The sequence below is a fragment of the Melospiza georgiana genome, chromosome 2 (assembly GCF_028018845.1).
Source record: "Melospiza georgiana isolate bMelGeo1 chromosome 2, bMelGeo1.pri, whole genome shotgun sequence".
NCBI lineage: Eukaryota > Metazoa > Chordata > Aves > Passeriformes > Passerellidae > Melospiza > Melospiza georgiana.
The window spans coordinates 24968903-24987200 of NC_080431.1; the positions used below are offsets into that span (position 1 = coordinate 24968903).

The 18298-nt window shown below is 39.2% G+C and overlaps 1 protein-coding gene across 1 annotated transcript in view; it reads right to left on the reverse strand.

The window, feature by feature from the left end:
• The window catches only part of OCA2 (OCA2 melanosomal transmembrane protein), a 158583-nt gene extending 145246 nt beyond the window's left edge, over nucleotides 1-13337 (reverse strand). Inside the window, exon 1 of the mRNA XM_058018454.1 lies at nucleotides 13057-13337. Within this exon, the coding sequence (XP_057874437.1) occupies nucleotides 13057-13322 (266 nt within the window). The 5' untranslated portion in view covers nucleotides 13323-13337. The remainder of the gene's footprint in view (nucleotides 1-13056) is intronic.
• Between the last annotated feature and the right edge of the window lie 4961 nt (nucleotides 13338-18298).

An 18298-nucleotide genomic window follows, 5' to 3' on the forward strand; every position in this document is an offset into this window, starting at 1 on the left:
AGCATCATTACAGTCATTGGCAAGAGAGAGATCTCTTCAAATTATTTTCATGCTCCACATCTCCCATGTTGTCTCTATGAAGAACCTGGTGAATTAACTCTGACATAACAAAAAGACTTTTCACTGAATGATATACAAGCCTTATACAAATAATGTCTATATTGCAATGTAATAAAAAGTACTTATATGTACATTTTATTTGCACTTAAATCTCTTTTTTATACATAAGATTTATCATCAAAAAAGTTATTCAGAGTTGATTAAGTTTAAAAAAAAATCTATCAACAAGTCCTTCCAAAGACAACTTCCTTATAACTTCCTAGCAAGTAACTTAAAAAACAGAGTGATTCCACATAACTGGTCGTTTGCATTTCACCTTGAATTATATCAGAGCCAAAAACTTTTAAAACATTGAAAGTTCCAGAAAAAAAAAGTTAAAAAACCCAAACAGAATAAAAAGGCAGATCATATCAATAAAGTATTTTCTCTTACATTTGGGTGATACTCTGTGAAATTATTCAAGAGTAAATACTGTTTTATCTCACAAAGATGGTGCTCTTCCCTGCAACAGTCCTTCACTTAGATCACTGTTACATATTAACATACACCTCTTACAAGCTTCAGGAAATTCATTCCATAGCCTTGAGTTCTGGTTTGCTACCAGACATCTTTTTTGCCTTAAAAGGCCTTAGAGGTCCAAGACCCTCAAGAATACAACATCAGAGAAGGAGCTTCTAATCTGTGTTAACAAGCAGCTTTGAAACACATATTTTTGACTTGCTGCTGACCAAGGGGAGACAAATTTAAGACACAAGATTTGAGTCCATTAAAACATTCAACTGAAATTCTCAAAGTAAAAAGAAGGCAGGGAAGAAAAACAACCACCAAACAAATCAAACCAAGCACCAAGGATTATAAATAACACATTCCAAAAACACTCTGGGAATTTGATTTTCTCACGCAGGGTATCACGCAAATTATATTTGGCAAGTCCCCACTAAAGTGGACTAATTAACCACAAAAAAAAAAAAAAGAAAGAAAAATTTATTTCAGCTTCCCTTCCTCCCGATTTAAACTCTAATCCTTCTCCAGGTAAGAACGTGCTGCTGTGCACTGAAAAACCAAAACCAGGAATCACATCTCTCAGGATTCAGAAGGAAATTCCGCTTCCTACACAGCAGATGGCTTTGTTTCAGCAGTATAGCTTAACTGTACATCATACTTCTTAATACACTTTTCCCTCCTAGTCAAAGAGATGACAAACTCTTTCCTCTCAGACACCACATTCCCTTCAACCCTATACAGAATGGAATAATTTTGGTTACTCCACAGTATCACACAGGTGACTTCCTTCCATGTTGTTCCTCAAAGAGCATATTCCTCATGAGATATGTCATAATATTTGTTATGCAGGTTTTAAAAATTATCACCATCCCAAAGCTAAATAAATCCTGAATACTGATCATCAAAAAAATAGATAGAACAATAACTCTTCACATAGACATGAAAATCTCTAGACTCACAAAAATGAGGTTACATAAATAAAACTTCATTCTGTGCTCCCAAAGAAAAAGAAAATGCAAAAAGGGAAAGTGCCAGTGTGCCTGACTTAAAAAGAAAATTCTTCATCAAGGGATTATGTGCAGAAAAGGAGAAAGCCCGTGCTGACATGGCTGCCCTATGTTGGCAGCAGCAGAACACAGCTGATACAGACAGTTAAAGACAGAAGAAATTTTATAGGTGTTTTGATTCCTCAAGCAGATACAGTGCCTGAATAATGTCCTACTTTTTCAATCAAAAACACTTGTTAGCATTCTTAAAAGAATGAACTGAAACCACTATATATACATTAAATAAGCAGTTCTTGTCATTTGCCATGTGTTGAACCAGACAGTTACAGTTATTTGATTATCAACTCAAACGGATCAAACAGGTTTCGTTTTCTTGAACCAACAGTGCCTCCAAATAAGAAAAGCTTGAAACGTAAAGAAAGGTGCTGACAAACACAATTCTTGCATATGTTTTTTTAATAAAACATCTACAGAAATTGTTGTCAACAGTTGCTGCATCAACAACTTTTTTTTAATACCATCTGCACAGGCACTTTGCAAAAAGAAAATATCCATAGAGTGGGACATAGCAGGAAAACCAAAGGATATTCTGACAAAATGGAAATGCAAAGGAGTCAAGTAAGTGGACACTCTTGACAGCACAGCAAAAAATAAAATAACAAAACAAAGCAATAAACAGCAAAAAAAAAAACCAAAAAAACCCCCCCAAAAAAAAAAGACACTGAAGTGCCCATTAATCAGACACTTATTAAAAGTTAATGTAGAAGTAGACCTTCTGCACCTCAAGGACTAACACAGAATAATGGTTGTTCCATCATACAAAAATAAAAGTTTAAAGAGCAAATAATGTAGGTTCATTTGAGTCATGGCATTTAGAAGTAGGTTCTAATTGAAAAGAAATGTTTTAAAAACAGACAAATATAAAATGTTTATGAGAAGTAGAGGTCCATAGTGGGTTGTACTTTTGTACACTTTGTACTATCTTAAGATTATGGAATATGAACATTAAAGGTACAGGAATTATTTCCTCCAGTAGCATTAGGAAAAGGAGTGGGCTGAAGAGAAACAAAAATAACATGACACATGGCAGAGCTAAAAGGACAGATTTTAACCTAAGAGAAACTTAAGAAAAATCATGTGGACAAATTTTTAAAAGGGCATTGTTTAGAGAGGATGGACTTCATCAACATTTTTTATTTGTCATGAGATATGGCTGCAGTCTCAGCTCTGAAGCATTATTCCAGTTTATCTATTAGTTTATTTTGGTCAATAATCAAATGCTGTAACCACAATAGGATAATGTATGTTCCTACTGGCAACTTTATTGTTAATGAAGACCCTCATTCCTGAAGAGATACAGGTGCAGCAACAGGGGAGTTGCAGATGATTAATTTTGCATCCAAGTAAATAAATTACATTACATATAAGGAAGCCAGTGTCAATACTTAATTTAGATGACCTCAAAGTATTAAATGCATAACCTGAATCTTCTGAGGTTCATACAGAGTTTAGGAAGTATGAAGACCCAGAATTCTCTGTTCTCCAACCTATCTACTTGAGCCAAAAACATTTTCAGAGTGGCATATCAAGAAAATTAAATTATCAGTCCTACTCCAAATTGTAAATAGATCAATACATTTGTTTACAGCTTTTGATGTGGAGTTCCTGTGTGTTCTGCCTCACAAACATCAGATTTCCAGCTCAAGGAAAGCATGTCAGGTCTAACAACTACAGTGTCACTCTATCAACTTTTGTCAACAGAAAAATAGATCATAAACTGTGATTAGTACAATGTCCATACATGCAAGTGCTTATGAAAATCTATCCTTCTCTTCTGCCAAGAACAGTCTGTCTTCCATCAAAATAGGCTAGTTGGAATATTTCTGGCTATGTAATTCTCTTCAATATTTCCATTCAAGAAGGAACATATTTGTAAGGAGTGCTTGTTGTCATTTTATTTAAGGCTAAAAACAATAGTTTTTCAAACATTGATGTTCAATGTTTTCACTCTGAAACATCACTACTTCTTACAGTTCTGATTTGGCTAAGTTTTGGCCACATACTACAGTATGCCAAGTCAATGGAACCCAAAAATAATGTCTAAAATGCATGAATTCCATTGCACCACTTTGTAGAGCATTTTTTTTCCATTGGCCTGTACTAGAAATCACTGAGAGGCCCAAAGTACCAAGCACAGAGCAAACTGGAAAAGAAAACACATGCTGCCAATGGATGCAACAAAATCTCACATATTTATATAATGTTACAACACAGCTCTTCTCTTTTAGCTTGTATGACTAAAGACACATCAGAGAAAACAGAAGGGAATCCCTTGGTACCCTCATTCTAGGCTTATTCTTCCTTTTGGCAGAACAATTCACTAAATTCAGGTTCATCCTTTTCACTGTATGAGGTTTACATGCTGAAGCAGCTGTGAATAGACTCCTAAAGAGAATTGCAGGTCACATGTCATTGACATGGTGGAGGAGGTAGAATTGCTCCTATCACATCTAGGAAGATTAGAAACAAAAGAGTATTTGAAACTGCCTTTACTTTTTTATTTTCTTGGCAGTAGAGAGAATGAATTGCATCAGACCACAAGAGTGGGAGGAAAAGTCACTGCAAAATATTTACTCTATGCTACTCAGGATTAGACTTGTTACAGTAAATTCCTCAAAAGCATGGTGTTTCCTCCTCAAATAGCAAGTGCAAAGCCCTGCCAGACATATGAGCTCAATGTAGCTGCCAGGGTGGCCATCTGACAGAGATGCTTTCATATTTCACCTCAGAGATCTCCACTTCAGGCAAGGCAGCTCTTGCTCAAAGAAACTCTGCTCAAGGCTAGCAGGGAGTGAATGGCAGATGGACTGTGTTTACTGTCCTTACTGACTAGCACAGAAAAGACAGTAGCTCTGAAAGTGTGAGCAAAGCCTTCAGCCTTTCACAGCTGCTTCTGAATGATGCTAATTCACACAGTACTGATTCAACTGCTTCTGCTCCACTTTTTAAAACTGAGGGGCTCTAACTGCCAATCTGTTTTATATTTCACCCTGTCCAAAAGAAATAATATAAAAACATGCAAAGAAAAAAATAAAAAGGAAAAAACAAACACAAGTGCATTACTTTTGAACCTACCCAGTTCAGACAGCCCTGGCTCCAGCTCACAGTGCTGTCCTTGATGTAGCTCCGACCTGCTGTGGGCAGAGCTCTGTGTGGTCTCTGACTGCTGCTGGTCCATTAGCACAATTATTGCAGGTTGTCCCTGCAGCCCCATTAGCCCCTATCAAGCAGAGAATTGCTTGCTTTGTCACTGTCTGTAAGCATTTTGGTGACTCATTTATCAGTTTTTGCTCTATTTCAGATAGTAAATCACTTGAGCTCCTTATGTACAGCAGGTTTTTTAAAAAGCCATATGATTTGCCAGACTACAGACTGTGACCTTTTTTTTTCTTACTTCAGTGGCTAATTTCTCCCATCTACATTAATCTATTTTTCCATCAACTACATTCAATTTAACATGAACCTCAGTTCTTTATTATATGACCATCGCTATCTGGGAAATTTTTGCTGCAGCTGAGGAATGATTTCCAGTGCTTTTAACACAAAAGGACAAAACACCCTAATGCAAATTAATTCTAAAGAGAGAGACATTTAAAATTTGGGGCAGACTGAAAGATCCCCATTGCCAGAAGAACTGCGCTCTAAAACATCTGCTCCTGACAGCAAGCTATGAAAGGAAAAAAAAAGAAAGGAAATATTTCTTTCTGTACTCCCTTGTGGGGTGAGATTGTTTTATTTCATGAGGAATTATAGCCTTCCATGTCTTTATCTTGTTAACACGTCTTGCTTTTGTCTGAAAGACCAAGATGTAAATAATTATGAGTGCAAGATATTCAGTGTTAGCAAGGAATGCTGCTTACTTGGCTGTCTGGCTTCAGGGTTTGGGACCAACAAGTTCATATTCTTGTTACCTGCAGCTTTGGGTGGAGCTGAGATTTTTTTCACATCTGAGGACTGATTGCATCAGAGTCTAGCTTATAAACACAGCATTAACTTGTTTTTGCCTAATTCAATCCGTAGCTAAGTACACCCTGCTCACACTCTGTATGTCATGCTGTATTTCACCTTCACCCAGTGTCTCTTTGTAGCTGCATGGAAGAGTTTCCATTTGTCTTTTTCACTCCTTCTACTGCCCCTGCATTTTACTCATATCTGTCCATTTAAAATCTTCTCCTTCCATTTCTGTCTCTACATTTTCACTCCTCCTCAGCAGCTCCCCAGCAGTCTGGGCAGAGGATGAGACAAATTTTTTAGCCAAATGTTCTGTATGAACTAAGCTAACCAAGCTCTTATGTCATCCCCCTGGGTATTAGACTTAATATTGCAAACCCTTCCTCTCCTCTCCCCCATCACGCCTTTATATTTTCAACAAAATAAGAGTCATTGGAAAGAAGAATCAAGAGTATATAAACAAAACAATGCTGATTAACAAGAAATTTTCTTATAAAATAGAATACCTGAGTAAAAGTTGCTGTTTTAATTGCTGTTTCATTATATATTTTCAAAGTCACAATTAAAGAAAAAAAAAGAAAACATGGTCTTGGCAGACTGCGTCTGGCAAATGTATGTGGATCCATACACTTACCAAGAGCTGGGAGATGTGTGTTTAATGCTACCCAGAGCAAAGCAGAAGTTGTGTATCCATTTCCTACCAAACAACTACATTATGTAAGTCCCACTAGCATTACTCCTTTTTTGATTAGACCATGAAATCAAAATGCTTTCGTTCCTCTCCCTCTTTGCTCTGCAAAGTTCATCGGCTCCTGTTCCTCCTCAGGGTCATTGAGGTCCACACCTTAAATTTCAATGGCCCAAACTTACTGTCAGTCATTAGATTCCTCTCCACTATTCCCTTTCTCAACTATTTTAGCTTCACTTTCAGGTCTTATTCTACCCCTTCAGCTGCAGATCCTGGGCCCACAGAAAAGTTGCCATGTTATCATGCAGACCATTTACCACCCAAAACCAATGCTGCAGTGCCTGCCTATATGCATGTCCACCTGATGCAGTAATGTATGTAAGGACCATGGTTTTCTTATGCTGTTTTTCCCTTCTTCCTAGTCACTGTCCATGAGAACTCAATTATTTTTCCTCACATAAAACATGCACATCTACTTGGCAGAAAAACTGGGACAAAACTGAAATCTTATTAATTAGTATAACTTGTCCAGCTGCTAATGAAAAGTTATGATTTCTCTAAATCAGTCAGTATGTCAGAGGCTGCACACTTGCACATCAGCCAGGAGCAAAGCACACAAATCCATTTTCCAATTAAAAGCTTCATGGAGAGGTGTTGAGTGTCTGAGTTTATTGGCTTCATCACAGATGGCCAGCTACTCCTCATGTCAGCTATTTAAGCCCCAGGCATACCCCCCTGCTCAACAGTGACTGGCCCTTCACACCATATTTCTTTTCAAAGTTTGACTTGTTGGCTTTACTCTTCAATGTAAAAAAAAAAAAAAAAAAAAAAAATTCTGACAATAAAAGCCTTCTCCTGTTTAAACAGGGAAGTTTATGTAAGGGAAGTGCTGTGCAGTCCCATCTTGTATATGACTGGCATCTTTCCACAACTGGCCTAAGAGGTCTCACAGAGACAAACCCCATATTACCATATTATTAACTATTAGTAAAAGGGCAGCTGCTTTCAAAATTCAACAGCTTTGTGGAATGTCACAGGCACTCAAATGAAACACTTGATTTTTAAAAGTTAGTACGCTGCAAATTCTTCACTGAGTGCTAAGCTCAATGTTTAGCCTGACAATTGGGAAAGTGTGAAGCAGTTAATTAGTATCCCCCAATTCTTTCAACAGAGCACTCAGAAACAAAAATTAATAATGGTGGGTTCTTGTTTACAAAATGTTCTGTCAGAGCAAAAAGCATTTGAGTGGCTACATGGGAGCATTGTGATTTTAGTCTGTCAATGGCAGAATAGAAATTGTAGTATATGACCAATCTGAGATAATGTGAATAATTATAAACAATTAGCACTGAAATGATGAATAATACAAAGCAACAAAAAAATTAACTTAGAACACAGAGAAACTTATAATGAATGAAGGCTCTTTCTGTAGGCTTCATTAACAGCAGAAAGTATGTCAAAATCAGTCTTTAGCTGAACCCATCTCTTTTGATCAAATGAAGTCAAACACTCTAAGTTACATCATATAACTACATTTCAGTCTTGTTTCTGTTACCATGGCAAGGTACCTTTTTCCCAGGAAATGCAGAACAGCAAATTAGAAGAGGGCAGCAGAATCCCACAATAACTTATTTATTTGCCTATTGTGCATAATATGGTCTTTCTGCTTTACTTCCTACCATTTAACCTAAAGTTTTGCTAGAGCTGCTTATTGCTTCTTTTGAGCTTTTCAGGCTTTGAATAGTATTTTATGATATTGTAGAGGCAACAGCAGGAAGCTTTAATCTAAGTTGAGAGAGTCTCAGCAGTTCCATGCCCCTACACAGTTTGCTCATGATAAACTGTGTTGCAGCCACGCACCTCCATGTAAGCAATAAATGTTTGAGAGGGTGAACCAAACTAAATCAATTGGCAGAGTTGGACTCTACAACGCCTTCCATATTATTTGTTTACTGTAGTGTCATAGCATTTAAAGATCCACATGGGGAATCAAAATGCAGAAACATTTACTATGGATAAGAAATGAGAAGGAAGGCAGAAGTGCCATCTTTCATACAGCAAGCAAGATAACTTGAGAATGATGAATGTGGCAGTTTGTTATGAAGTCATCTATCTGTCCTGGACTCTTCTCTAATGTTTGTGTGATTGACACTAAAATCAGAATGGTTGTTACACAAACAGGCAATTATGATGTGAAAATGATGCTTTCTCTGTTTGACTGTTGAATAGATGATCCCATTTTGTTCTAGTGGCCAAAGATCAAAATCAGCCTTAGGAAGCACCAAAAAAAGAGTAGTTTTATTGTTTTGAAGAGGATTTTTTCCCTTAGTCTTTTCCCCTGTCTTTTAAATCGTCACATAAATTAAAGAAGCTTTTAAATTGTCACATAAATTTTGCTTATTTAGACAGCAAGCATGTCTTCTTGACATCTAATTCTAAATCTCATAAATGTCTTTTAAAAGTAGCAATATATCAACATAATTAAAAATCAAAATTGAGATTTATAATCCCTTATGGTTAAAGGCATAACTTCACTCTCATATAAACTTTTCACTATATAGTACCTTCTCCTCTTCCAGTTTCTCCTGCTAACAGCAAATAAAATTACAATCTTCCTGCTGTTTGATACAAACCAAGGATTCAATAGACACGTTTAATTCACTGACCTTCTCACTGCAAACCAATCCCCCTACTGATCCTGGGAGACTCAGGAAGAGGTGGATTTGGTTGATTGTTTTTACTTTTTATTACATAAGTGAAACTGAGGGACAGGAGAAACACTGAAAGAAATAGTTTTGCTTGCTGAAACACATTTTCAAGCAGATTTTAAAAATTTTGAGGGTTTTGCTTTTTTGGTTGTTTTTTTTCATTATCCTTTAGATGGATTTTCTTAATGACTCTCAAAGAATAAAGTCTTCTAAGGACTATCATATTAAATGATCATAAAACTCCAGGGCCAAATTCATCCAAATATAACTTCAGTGGAGTAATGCAAAGTAATTACTTACATGGAATTAAGAATTACTATTCACTTCATTTCTACAGATTACCTTTAATGCTCATGAACTCCTAAGACAAAAATAGCTGACTTCACCCTCTTCCTGAGAATCACAAAGGAGGATTTCAGATTTGGTTCTTATGAAACCATGCTGTTAAGTTCTTCCCATGCAAATAGCACTGATAATGATGAGACCAAAGAGCCTTTTTTGGGGGCCACATTCTGTATGGACAGAGACATGGTGGAAGGGAGCAGCCTGTGTCTTTAGAGATGTCAGTGCTGACCTAAGAGTGTTGCCCTTGCTGCCACAAAGCAGCGTGGAATCTTCCTGCAAGGTAAGGAGCTCATGAAGGTGGTTTGGACCAAGGTCCATTGACTGTAAAACTCACTTTCATGCAACTGTAATGAAAAGGATCCTGGTAAAGCCATTGTTTAAAGTCTGAGGAATCTGAGAGAAATTAAAAATCAAAATGCAAACTTCATCACCATATTTTGGTACCTTAAAAGCTGCATTTCTGATAGTTCAAAGTACACCACAGTTCAGTGCAAACATACACCTAGGCCAGCTGCATTCCAACTGAATAGAATGTCACTGGAGCTCATTCTTGGTCCACTTCAGAGAGGCATGCCTACACTGCCCACAGCAAGCAGGACTGAAGAAACTGTGTTGTTCACAAGAAGGCAGACAGGCTTATTTCTAGGGGAAGGACACTCTGGAAATACAGGATCATTGGAGTGACCATGGTGGATGGCCCAGATCTCCTCACACAGAGCCAAAGGAACCCGAGGCAATGCAGTAAAACCTGGAATTAGAAGGTACTGCTCTTCAAAATGGAAAGTAAATAAGAAGGCATGCTGACAGGCAGGCAGCCCAATAGGTACACTAATGACAAAATACCTGCAGCACTGTGCTGCAGTCAAACAGAAATGCTCAGTCCAAAATAGAGTGGACATCTCTTACCGAGGGTAAATGGCCCTGCTTAAACAAGAATACTTTCTTAAAGTTAACTTTAGAGAGCGAGATAAATCCCCTGTTCCATTAAATAGATTCTTTGGAAAGTCTTGTCTCAGTATACATTTGAAAAATTTAGAGAACCTGGGAATCTTATCCTGAAAGATAATTCAGCAATTTAAGTTAAGTAGATGCATTAAAACAAACCATACAGATGTGCCAATTTAGTGAATCACTTTATGGGGAAAAGAAATATTTGGTGTCCTCTCTTTTTTAATAATCAGTAGTTTTATTTGCAAGCAAAAGAACAATTTACATTGAAAACTAATTCTAACAAAACTAATCAAAAAACTTGTGACTTTGCAAAAGATTATCCAGGTTTTTACCTGCATTCGGTTGGGTAGTCCCAATGATTTAAGGGTAATTGCTCACATAGAGTGGTGATACAGGTCACATCAGTATTTGAACTGTACCTGATGTATATTGGTTAAAATACATGCTAAGGAGAGACTGATAAGTTTAATCTTCATGCCAAAAAAAATCAATACTGGAAAAGCAATAGGCAAAGATCAACAAGAAAAAATTTTGAAAGATCCTTTTCTGAGCCCTAAAATACTGCTATTGAAGATTAGATATACACTTGTCTGAAAGGGAACATGGGTATGGGTTTGTCTATTTAATTGTGCCTCTCTTCCTAAATCACACACAGTAACTCCCGTTTACTCAATGCTAACTGTGTTAGCAAAAGACTTGGAGTTACCCCCTGTGCTCACAGGAAGGAGAGCTCCCCCATGACCTAGTATTTGTCATGTCTGGCATCTGAGACCAGAGATGACTGCCAGACTGGTTCAGAAGTTCACAGAAGTTGTGTATCACTACAACATGAATTCATATCACTCACTGAAAAATAATAGGAAGAAGTTAAGCCAGAATGGTGAAAGCTGATCCATAGGAATACAAATCTGGATTTCGTTCAAGTGCCAGGATAGTAAATAGCACTGGCAAACACAGCTTTCGCAAGATATAGATGTGAATTCACAAAAGAAACACCCTGTCTTCAGATGCACTCAGTCCTTACCTTCTCTTGCCTTGCCTTCCTCCCATCCTCACACATATATTGTACTTACCATGCTCTTTCAGAATAGGACATTAACTCATGCCTTCACATACTGAACTGAAGAACTTTTAAAAGATTTGTTTCTGCCAGTAAAAATTCTTAATCAACACAAAAAAATCCTCAAATACTCAAAGAAAAATCTAAAGGATTTATGGGACTTTTTTGATCAAGCTGATGATTTGATTACTTTTTTAATATTTGGAAAGCATAGCTATAATGACTTCCAATTCTCACTCTGACAGAAACATATTTAAAAATTGACTGGGTTGGCTGTAGATCTCTATGCCATACTTATGATGTGTCTAAGTAAAAGGCACAACAAAATTCACCCAGCTAGCCTGGCTGTCCTTTGCTCAGGTCAGGGAACTTACCAAAATGTCCCAAACTTTCTTTCTTCCCAAGATAAGCACATTTCCTTCTAACTGAGCTGCAAGGGCATGGGACAGATCTCAGCCCTGCTCATCAAATCAGAGATGTCACTAGCACAGCCACAATTATGGGGAGCCCCAGGATTGCATCTCCCACATGACAGGATTTCCCTGATTTGTAGCCACACAACAAAGGTCTCCAGCATCAGGTTCCAGATATTGTGCAGGCACTCTACTTCACAACTGCAGCTTAAGCCTTGCTCAATGCAGACACTGCCAGGCAGCACTTTGAGGCCTCTGCTCTGTACCTAATCTGGAATTTGGATTAGGTACAGCACTTCTCTTTCACTTTAGGTTTCACTCTAAAGATGCTCAAAACTACCCAAAAAAGTTGACAGTCCACCCTGGCTGCCTTTCACTCACTGTGGTTGCTGCTGGTTCAAAGCTTTCAAAATCCACCTGAAATATTTTGGGGTCTATAAATTATTTCTGAGTGTTCACAAATAGAATTGCTGATACTGTACCTGTCTCAACAGGAAAGATTAACACCCCTGCCCAGCAACCTGGACATTTCCTGGTGTGGGAGAGGGTGCATGAGAAGCACACACTCTGTCCATTTGATGTGTGGTATGTCAGCTGTCAGAGTGGTGCTATATTGTGCCATTTTAGTGTTTGCAGCCTCAGCTGTACGGATTCTCTCTATGTCTTTATGATGCATTTTTCTGAAAGAGGCATGTTGTCATTATATTGCAAAGGCTTCATATTGTTGTCTCCTTAGTGCAAGTTTCATACCTCCTTGATGTTTCTCATAGGCAACTCCTCCAAACACTGACTCTTCCTTCATCCGGCAGCAGCCAACTTACTCCAATTCCCCTCAACCAACCACTCTACTCTTTTATAACACTCTTCTTATTGGCTACAGCTGTGGCCTGTTAAAGTCAGGCCTGTTCCCAATCTCTAATAATTAATCCAGCTGCAACTCTTTAGGGGGTAAGATTACTTTCTATATTTTCTTATATTCTATCCCCCTACAGAGGTATAGGGGGATGTGAAAACTATTTAATCTCTGTGTGTTTTCTGACACAAAGTAGAGAAGATAAACCAATTGTCTGATCTTGAAACACAGCAAAATTGGAGTGTGGTGGCAATTAACACTGAGATTAATTTAGAAATCTGGTGATCCATGACCCCTCTATGGCAATTACAACTGCCCTGATGTTCCATTAAGGTTTTGCCTCTTTGTGTCAGTGGGAGAAATATTGACTTAATGAACATATGTATCTGTCCTGCAAGGATATAAAAATTAATTTTGATTTGCAAAAAAAACCATTCTGTTTGTTTTTATTCTTACCTTCCCTGCATGGGCACAGGAGTGAAATCCTTCCCAAGTGCAATGCAGCCATCGTCCCTTATTGCTGACCTTTCACACAGGGTCTGTGACTCTCCAAGGCTTGCTACCATGCCATGATACTCTTTAAATAACTGCAGCTCATTGCAACTTCTGGCGACTGGCTTGGCTGCCACATTTGCAGATAAAATGGTTTGATGTGACGATGTCTGATTCAGCTCCATCTCTTGTTTAGAAACTGTACTGTAATCTTTGTTATCTAAGTACATCTGTTCCTGGGGGGCGTTCTCCTAAAAAATTGAAAACAAATATACTTGGATTAAATTGAATGGGCTCAATGTTTACTGCAGTACAAGCATGTTAAAAACGCCAACCAGATTTCTTTGAGTGCATTTTTGAGAATTTCTCTTGTTCATTTATTTACACCAGGAACAATGTTTCAAACGTCTTTGCAACTTCAAAATTAGCCACTATAAGCATTGAATTTGATAAATAGATGGGTCATCTACTTCACTCATATCTACCATTATTTTCTCCCACAAACTTGTGACTTGCACTGTGACTTCTCCCAGTGACTTGCACTGACTTATCCCATATAGTAAGGCAAAAACATCTCTGTATTAGTGGCACAAGAGTCGCTGCTGCAGAACATCTTCCCAGCTTACAAGAGCACTGCTTCACCACCACCACCACACAGCTTCTCTCCAGCAGCTGTGGTGACAGCAGTCTCATGGAAGCCATCACTCTCCATCAGGCCTTGTGCTCCCTTGGAAACCTTATCCTGCTGCACATCCACCACAGATGGTGGACCCTCATGAAGCAGAGCAGGTACGTGAGTTTTATGAATAGAGTGTGCCATTCCAGCAGTTGCCAGAGGCTTTTATGAAATGTGAATCAAACCTTGATGAAAATGAGGTTTTATGATGTGATTATTAATGGTGATTATAACAAAAAATAGTGCATAACAGTTGAAAAGCTTTTATGTTCTCATCATTAAAATTCAATCTGAAAAGTTATAAAAACCACTTCAGAATCCCACAAAATGCACAACTCAGACATGACGACTGAATTAAAGATCAGCCTGTCTCAAACACATGCTGTGGAGTTTAATCATGGGAATATTTCAGCATAAAGTGCCAAAGCAACTGCAGAGGACTGCAAAAGCTTGGGAAACAGGCCTGTCAGCCTCCAACATCCTTCAGGTGGGGAACATAGCCTTGTCAGAGCACATACCTGCTCCTCCCTGCAGAGATCTCAGCACAGGACACTTAGCTACTCCTGCAGGGCTGTGGGGCAAAAATAGCACAATAATAGGCTCTGCTTCAGTCCCAGTGGGAGAAATCACTTGAAACTGAAATGACAAACAGCTAATTATGATTTCATGCAGGTTTGAGCTCTCATGGCCTTACAGATTAGACGGGAGTGGAAGTGACTGAAACAAAAAAAGACTGCACATACAAGCCACCACAAACCCAGGTCTTGACCCCAGGTAAAGGCAGGCTTGATAACTAAATCTAAATCAGAAATTCCCCAGGTGGCAAAACCTTCCTCAGTTCTGTATTTCTATTTCTTTCTATTTTCAATGCCCTTAGTTCTCATCTCCTAATATTTTTCACCTGTCCTTATTGTCCAAGCAGATTGACACACTGGACTCTTCCCATCATTGCACAGTAGCTGGAGTACTGTGTCCAGTCCTGGTCCCCACAATTCAAAAGCTATGCACAGACTACACAAGTCCAAAGGAGAGCCACAAAGATGATCAAAGAGCTAGAGAATCTGCCCTATGAGAAAAGACTATAGGATTTAAGTATTTTCCTCCCTCAGGAAGAGAAAGCTCAAGGAGGACCTCGCTGTAGTTTCAGTAGTCAAAAGGTGAATACAAAGAAGACAGGCTCTCTCTTCACAAGCAGATGCACAAATAAGAAAAGAGGCAATGGACATGAGTTGCATGAGGATAGGTTTCATCTCAATAACAAGAAAGAAATTTTTTGCAGGAAGAATAACAGCAACAACATCCCCAGGGGTAGAGGTCTCATCACTGCAGATTTTGAAGGCACAACTGAACAGGCTACATGATCTCATTGAGATTCCCACAAAAGGTTAGACCAGATGGTCTTTTGAGGTCCCTTCCAACATGAGTTGCTCTATGAGTCTATAGTTTACAGCCTGAAAAAGATCAACATAAATAAGTTTTTTCTTAAATATGTTTTATTGATTTTCTTGGAAGGGAGAAAAATTAAATGAAGGGTAGGGAGAGTGTGGTGTACAACTGAAAGAAAGAAGGTAGCATCTACTGCTTTCACAGGGCTCCCATATTTAGATATGGCTAGCATACACCAAAAAACACCAAAGACACTTCAGTTTTCAATGGCTTATACCTCTCCTCTAGATATTTCTATCAAGGGACCCCAGGTGTAAGGAGCACAAACCTGGTTGAGGTAAAACCAAACATACTGCGAGTGAGCTGGTCCAGTGCTTCTCCATGGTTTGAAAATCACAGAGCTCTTGTGATTAAAGACAAAATCCTGAGTGAAAGTGCTGGAAAGCCAGGTTTGCCACTCGCATGGAATCTAAAGCTGGGAGGTGTTGGGAGGGCAAACACACTGCAGAGAGGCATCACTGCCCCACCAACATTTTATTGTCTTCTCTGGCAGCCTGCTGCCCTACCAGGCAGTAGGTTTGTCTGTCCTAAAATTCCAAACTCTCTTCCTTCCAAAAAATAACTTTGAAATGCAAATACTTCCAATTCCAACAAGAGGAGATAAATGCTTTTGTCTTCAATCTCACTTTATATATATACATACAGATTTTATTAAGATACTCTGCAAATCATAAAAGAGACATTTATTCCATTTATTGCCTATTTATTCCATTTTTCATACCATTTGGCTTGTCTGAGTTCCTACGGTGAAAATACACAGTTTTTAAAATTATGTCATGCTGTGGAAATGCTAAATATACAGCAACTCAGGCTGTACTAGTTTTTAAAAGACAAAACTCTGAACACAACCTCTGAAATTGACCCTTTTTGACCCTCCAAGTGGGACTTTTTTATCTTGATGTGAACAGAGACCAAACCAGAGAGGCTCTTGTATGTACAAAAGCCTTAGCTTGAAAGACATTTATTTTCAGAATTAACGTCAATGAAAAAATAAAAGAATGTCAAGGACGAGAAGCTTGAGAGAAAATCTGATGTCTAGTTAAAAACCCATAACTGCTTCATTGTACATTCACAGAAGCTTTGCAAAAAAAAAATAAATAAAGTAACACAGCATCATTTTGCCACAAGAGCAGGCATGATTGTGAATGCCTGTGTGGCTAAAACATTGCTAAGGCAACTATCTCCATGGTATCTAAGCTTCTAAGACATCAGTGCATCCAAGAAATTCTCAAACGATCACATCTCCCTTCAGTCCTTGATTGGCCATTAATTGTAAACATCCAAGATGGGCCAATCACAGGTGCACCTGTTGCATTTCACAGCAGCAGATAACCATTGTTTACATCTTGTTGCTGAGGCTACAGCTTCTCAGAAGGGAGAAAAATCCCAAGAAAGGATTTTTCACAAAAGATGTCTGTGACACAGAGCAGACCTCTTGCATGACTGGGAAGATGACAGAGCATGGATATACAGAGTGGGGCTGCAGGACAGCCCACAGCAGATCATCACCACTGACCTGTCCATGGTTTTGGGGTTGTCTTTTTTTGCCATCCTCAAGTGCCAAGAAAAGCAATGGGGTAAACCTTTCTCATAATGCACCAAACATACAAATAAGACTCCATTACATCCCTGTCTAAGATTCCTGTCTAAGACTCCCCACTTTTGTTCCCCATGATTTCTTAGCCCAGGGCTGCATGGAGGGCTATTTAGCAGGTGGAAGCAAGGTGATGGCTTGTAAGAGGCCTTGTCTCCATCAGTCTGCCCAATAAGAAATAGTTTCAAACTTCCCCCAAAGGAGCTGTTCCCAGGTGGTGGCTCGCAGGCACACCCAATGCTTAAACCCTGTTACCTTATATTCTCTCTCTCATTGGGTTTTAAAGTGTTTCAAATACCACACTTGCAAACTGGCAGAATTTAACAGCTTTCAGCAAGTTGCTGCATTTCCTTAGTCAAAAGGAGGGTGTTTGCCTGAGAGCAGTTCATTTTCCTAATCCATGTACTAGATGCTGAGACCTACTGGATGTGGGGCAGCATAGTCATCCCTGTGACCTCACATTCCATGCTGTTGATCTGGGACAGACATTCTCGTGTCCAGGAATGTGAAAAAGGAGGACTTGAGGACTTCAGCAGATGACCCTAAATCTCAGGGCAAGATGGTCTTTGCTGCACTTTAGTGCCTTCCTGTAGCTGGGAGGCAGCCTGTGCTGGCACAAGGCTCCTAGGTGTGTCCCAGCTCAGCAAAAGCAGGCCTAACTGATGAGACCCTGCTGCTCAGACCTTACTGCTGTGTTAAGGCAGCAGCCCCTGCTGCACACAAGCGGCCTTGGCTTCATCAGTGCCTTGGCTGCTCTCAGGGCTGCTGGGGATCCAGCACCACAGCTCCACTGGGGGATGCTGACTGAAATAGGACACAGGAGTGATCTTGCTGCGCTCAGGGCCAAACTTGGCCTCTGGAAAGGCTGAAGTCCCCAGTCTCCTGATGCTGCTGTAATCCAGCAGCTGCTGAGCCTGGAGACATGGCATTGCCTTCTGGGGACTGGCACTGCCCAGACTCCCACAGAATTCAGGGAGGCCTGGGAGTGGAGGCCTTACAGGATGGAGGTTCCTCCCTGCAGTGAGGTGGTAGACAGGCTAGAGAGCCCTGAGAAGAGAAGGGAGTTTGTAAATCGGGATGCGGGTTGGAATAAGTGGGTCTGCAGCAGAGGGGAGGTGAAGGAAGCTGAGGGCTTTGACAGAGTGCATGGACGGAGTTCAAGGGCTTATTTGTACAGACATGACTAACAGCTTAAGAGGGGAGACAATTTGCAAGAAGAAGAAACAAACATACAAACACACAAAAAAAAAGAATCCACAAAAAAACCCACATCAAAAAACCCAACAAACAAACAAACAAACAAACAAACAAAAAACCAGGAAAAATCCTCATAACATTATGGCTAAAACTTCGGCAAGCCATACGCGGGCACAGGCTGCCGCCTGCTGGCTGCCTGACCACAGGCCACAAACCGGTTTTCCCCGGGTAAAAAAAAAAAAAAAAAAAAAAAAAAAAAAAAAAAAAAAAAAAAAAACTCCTTACAAAGTCCA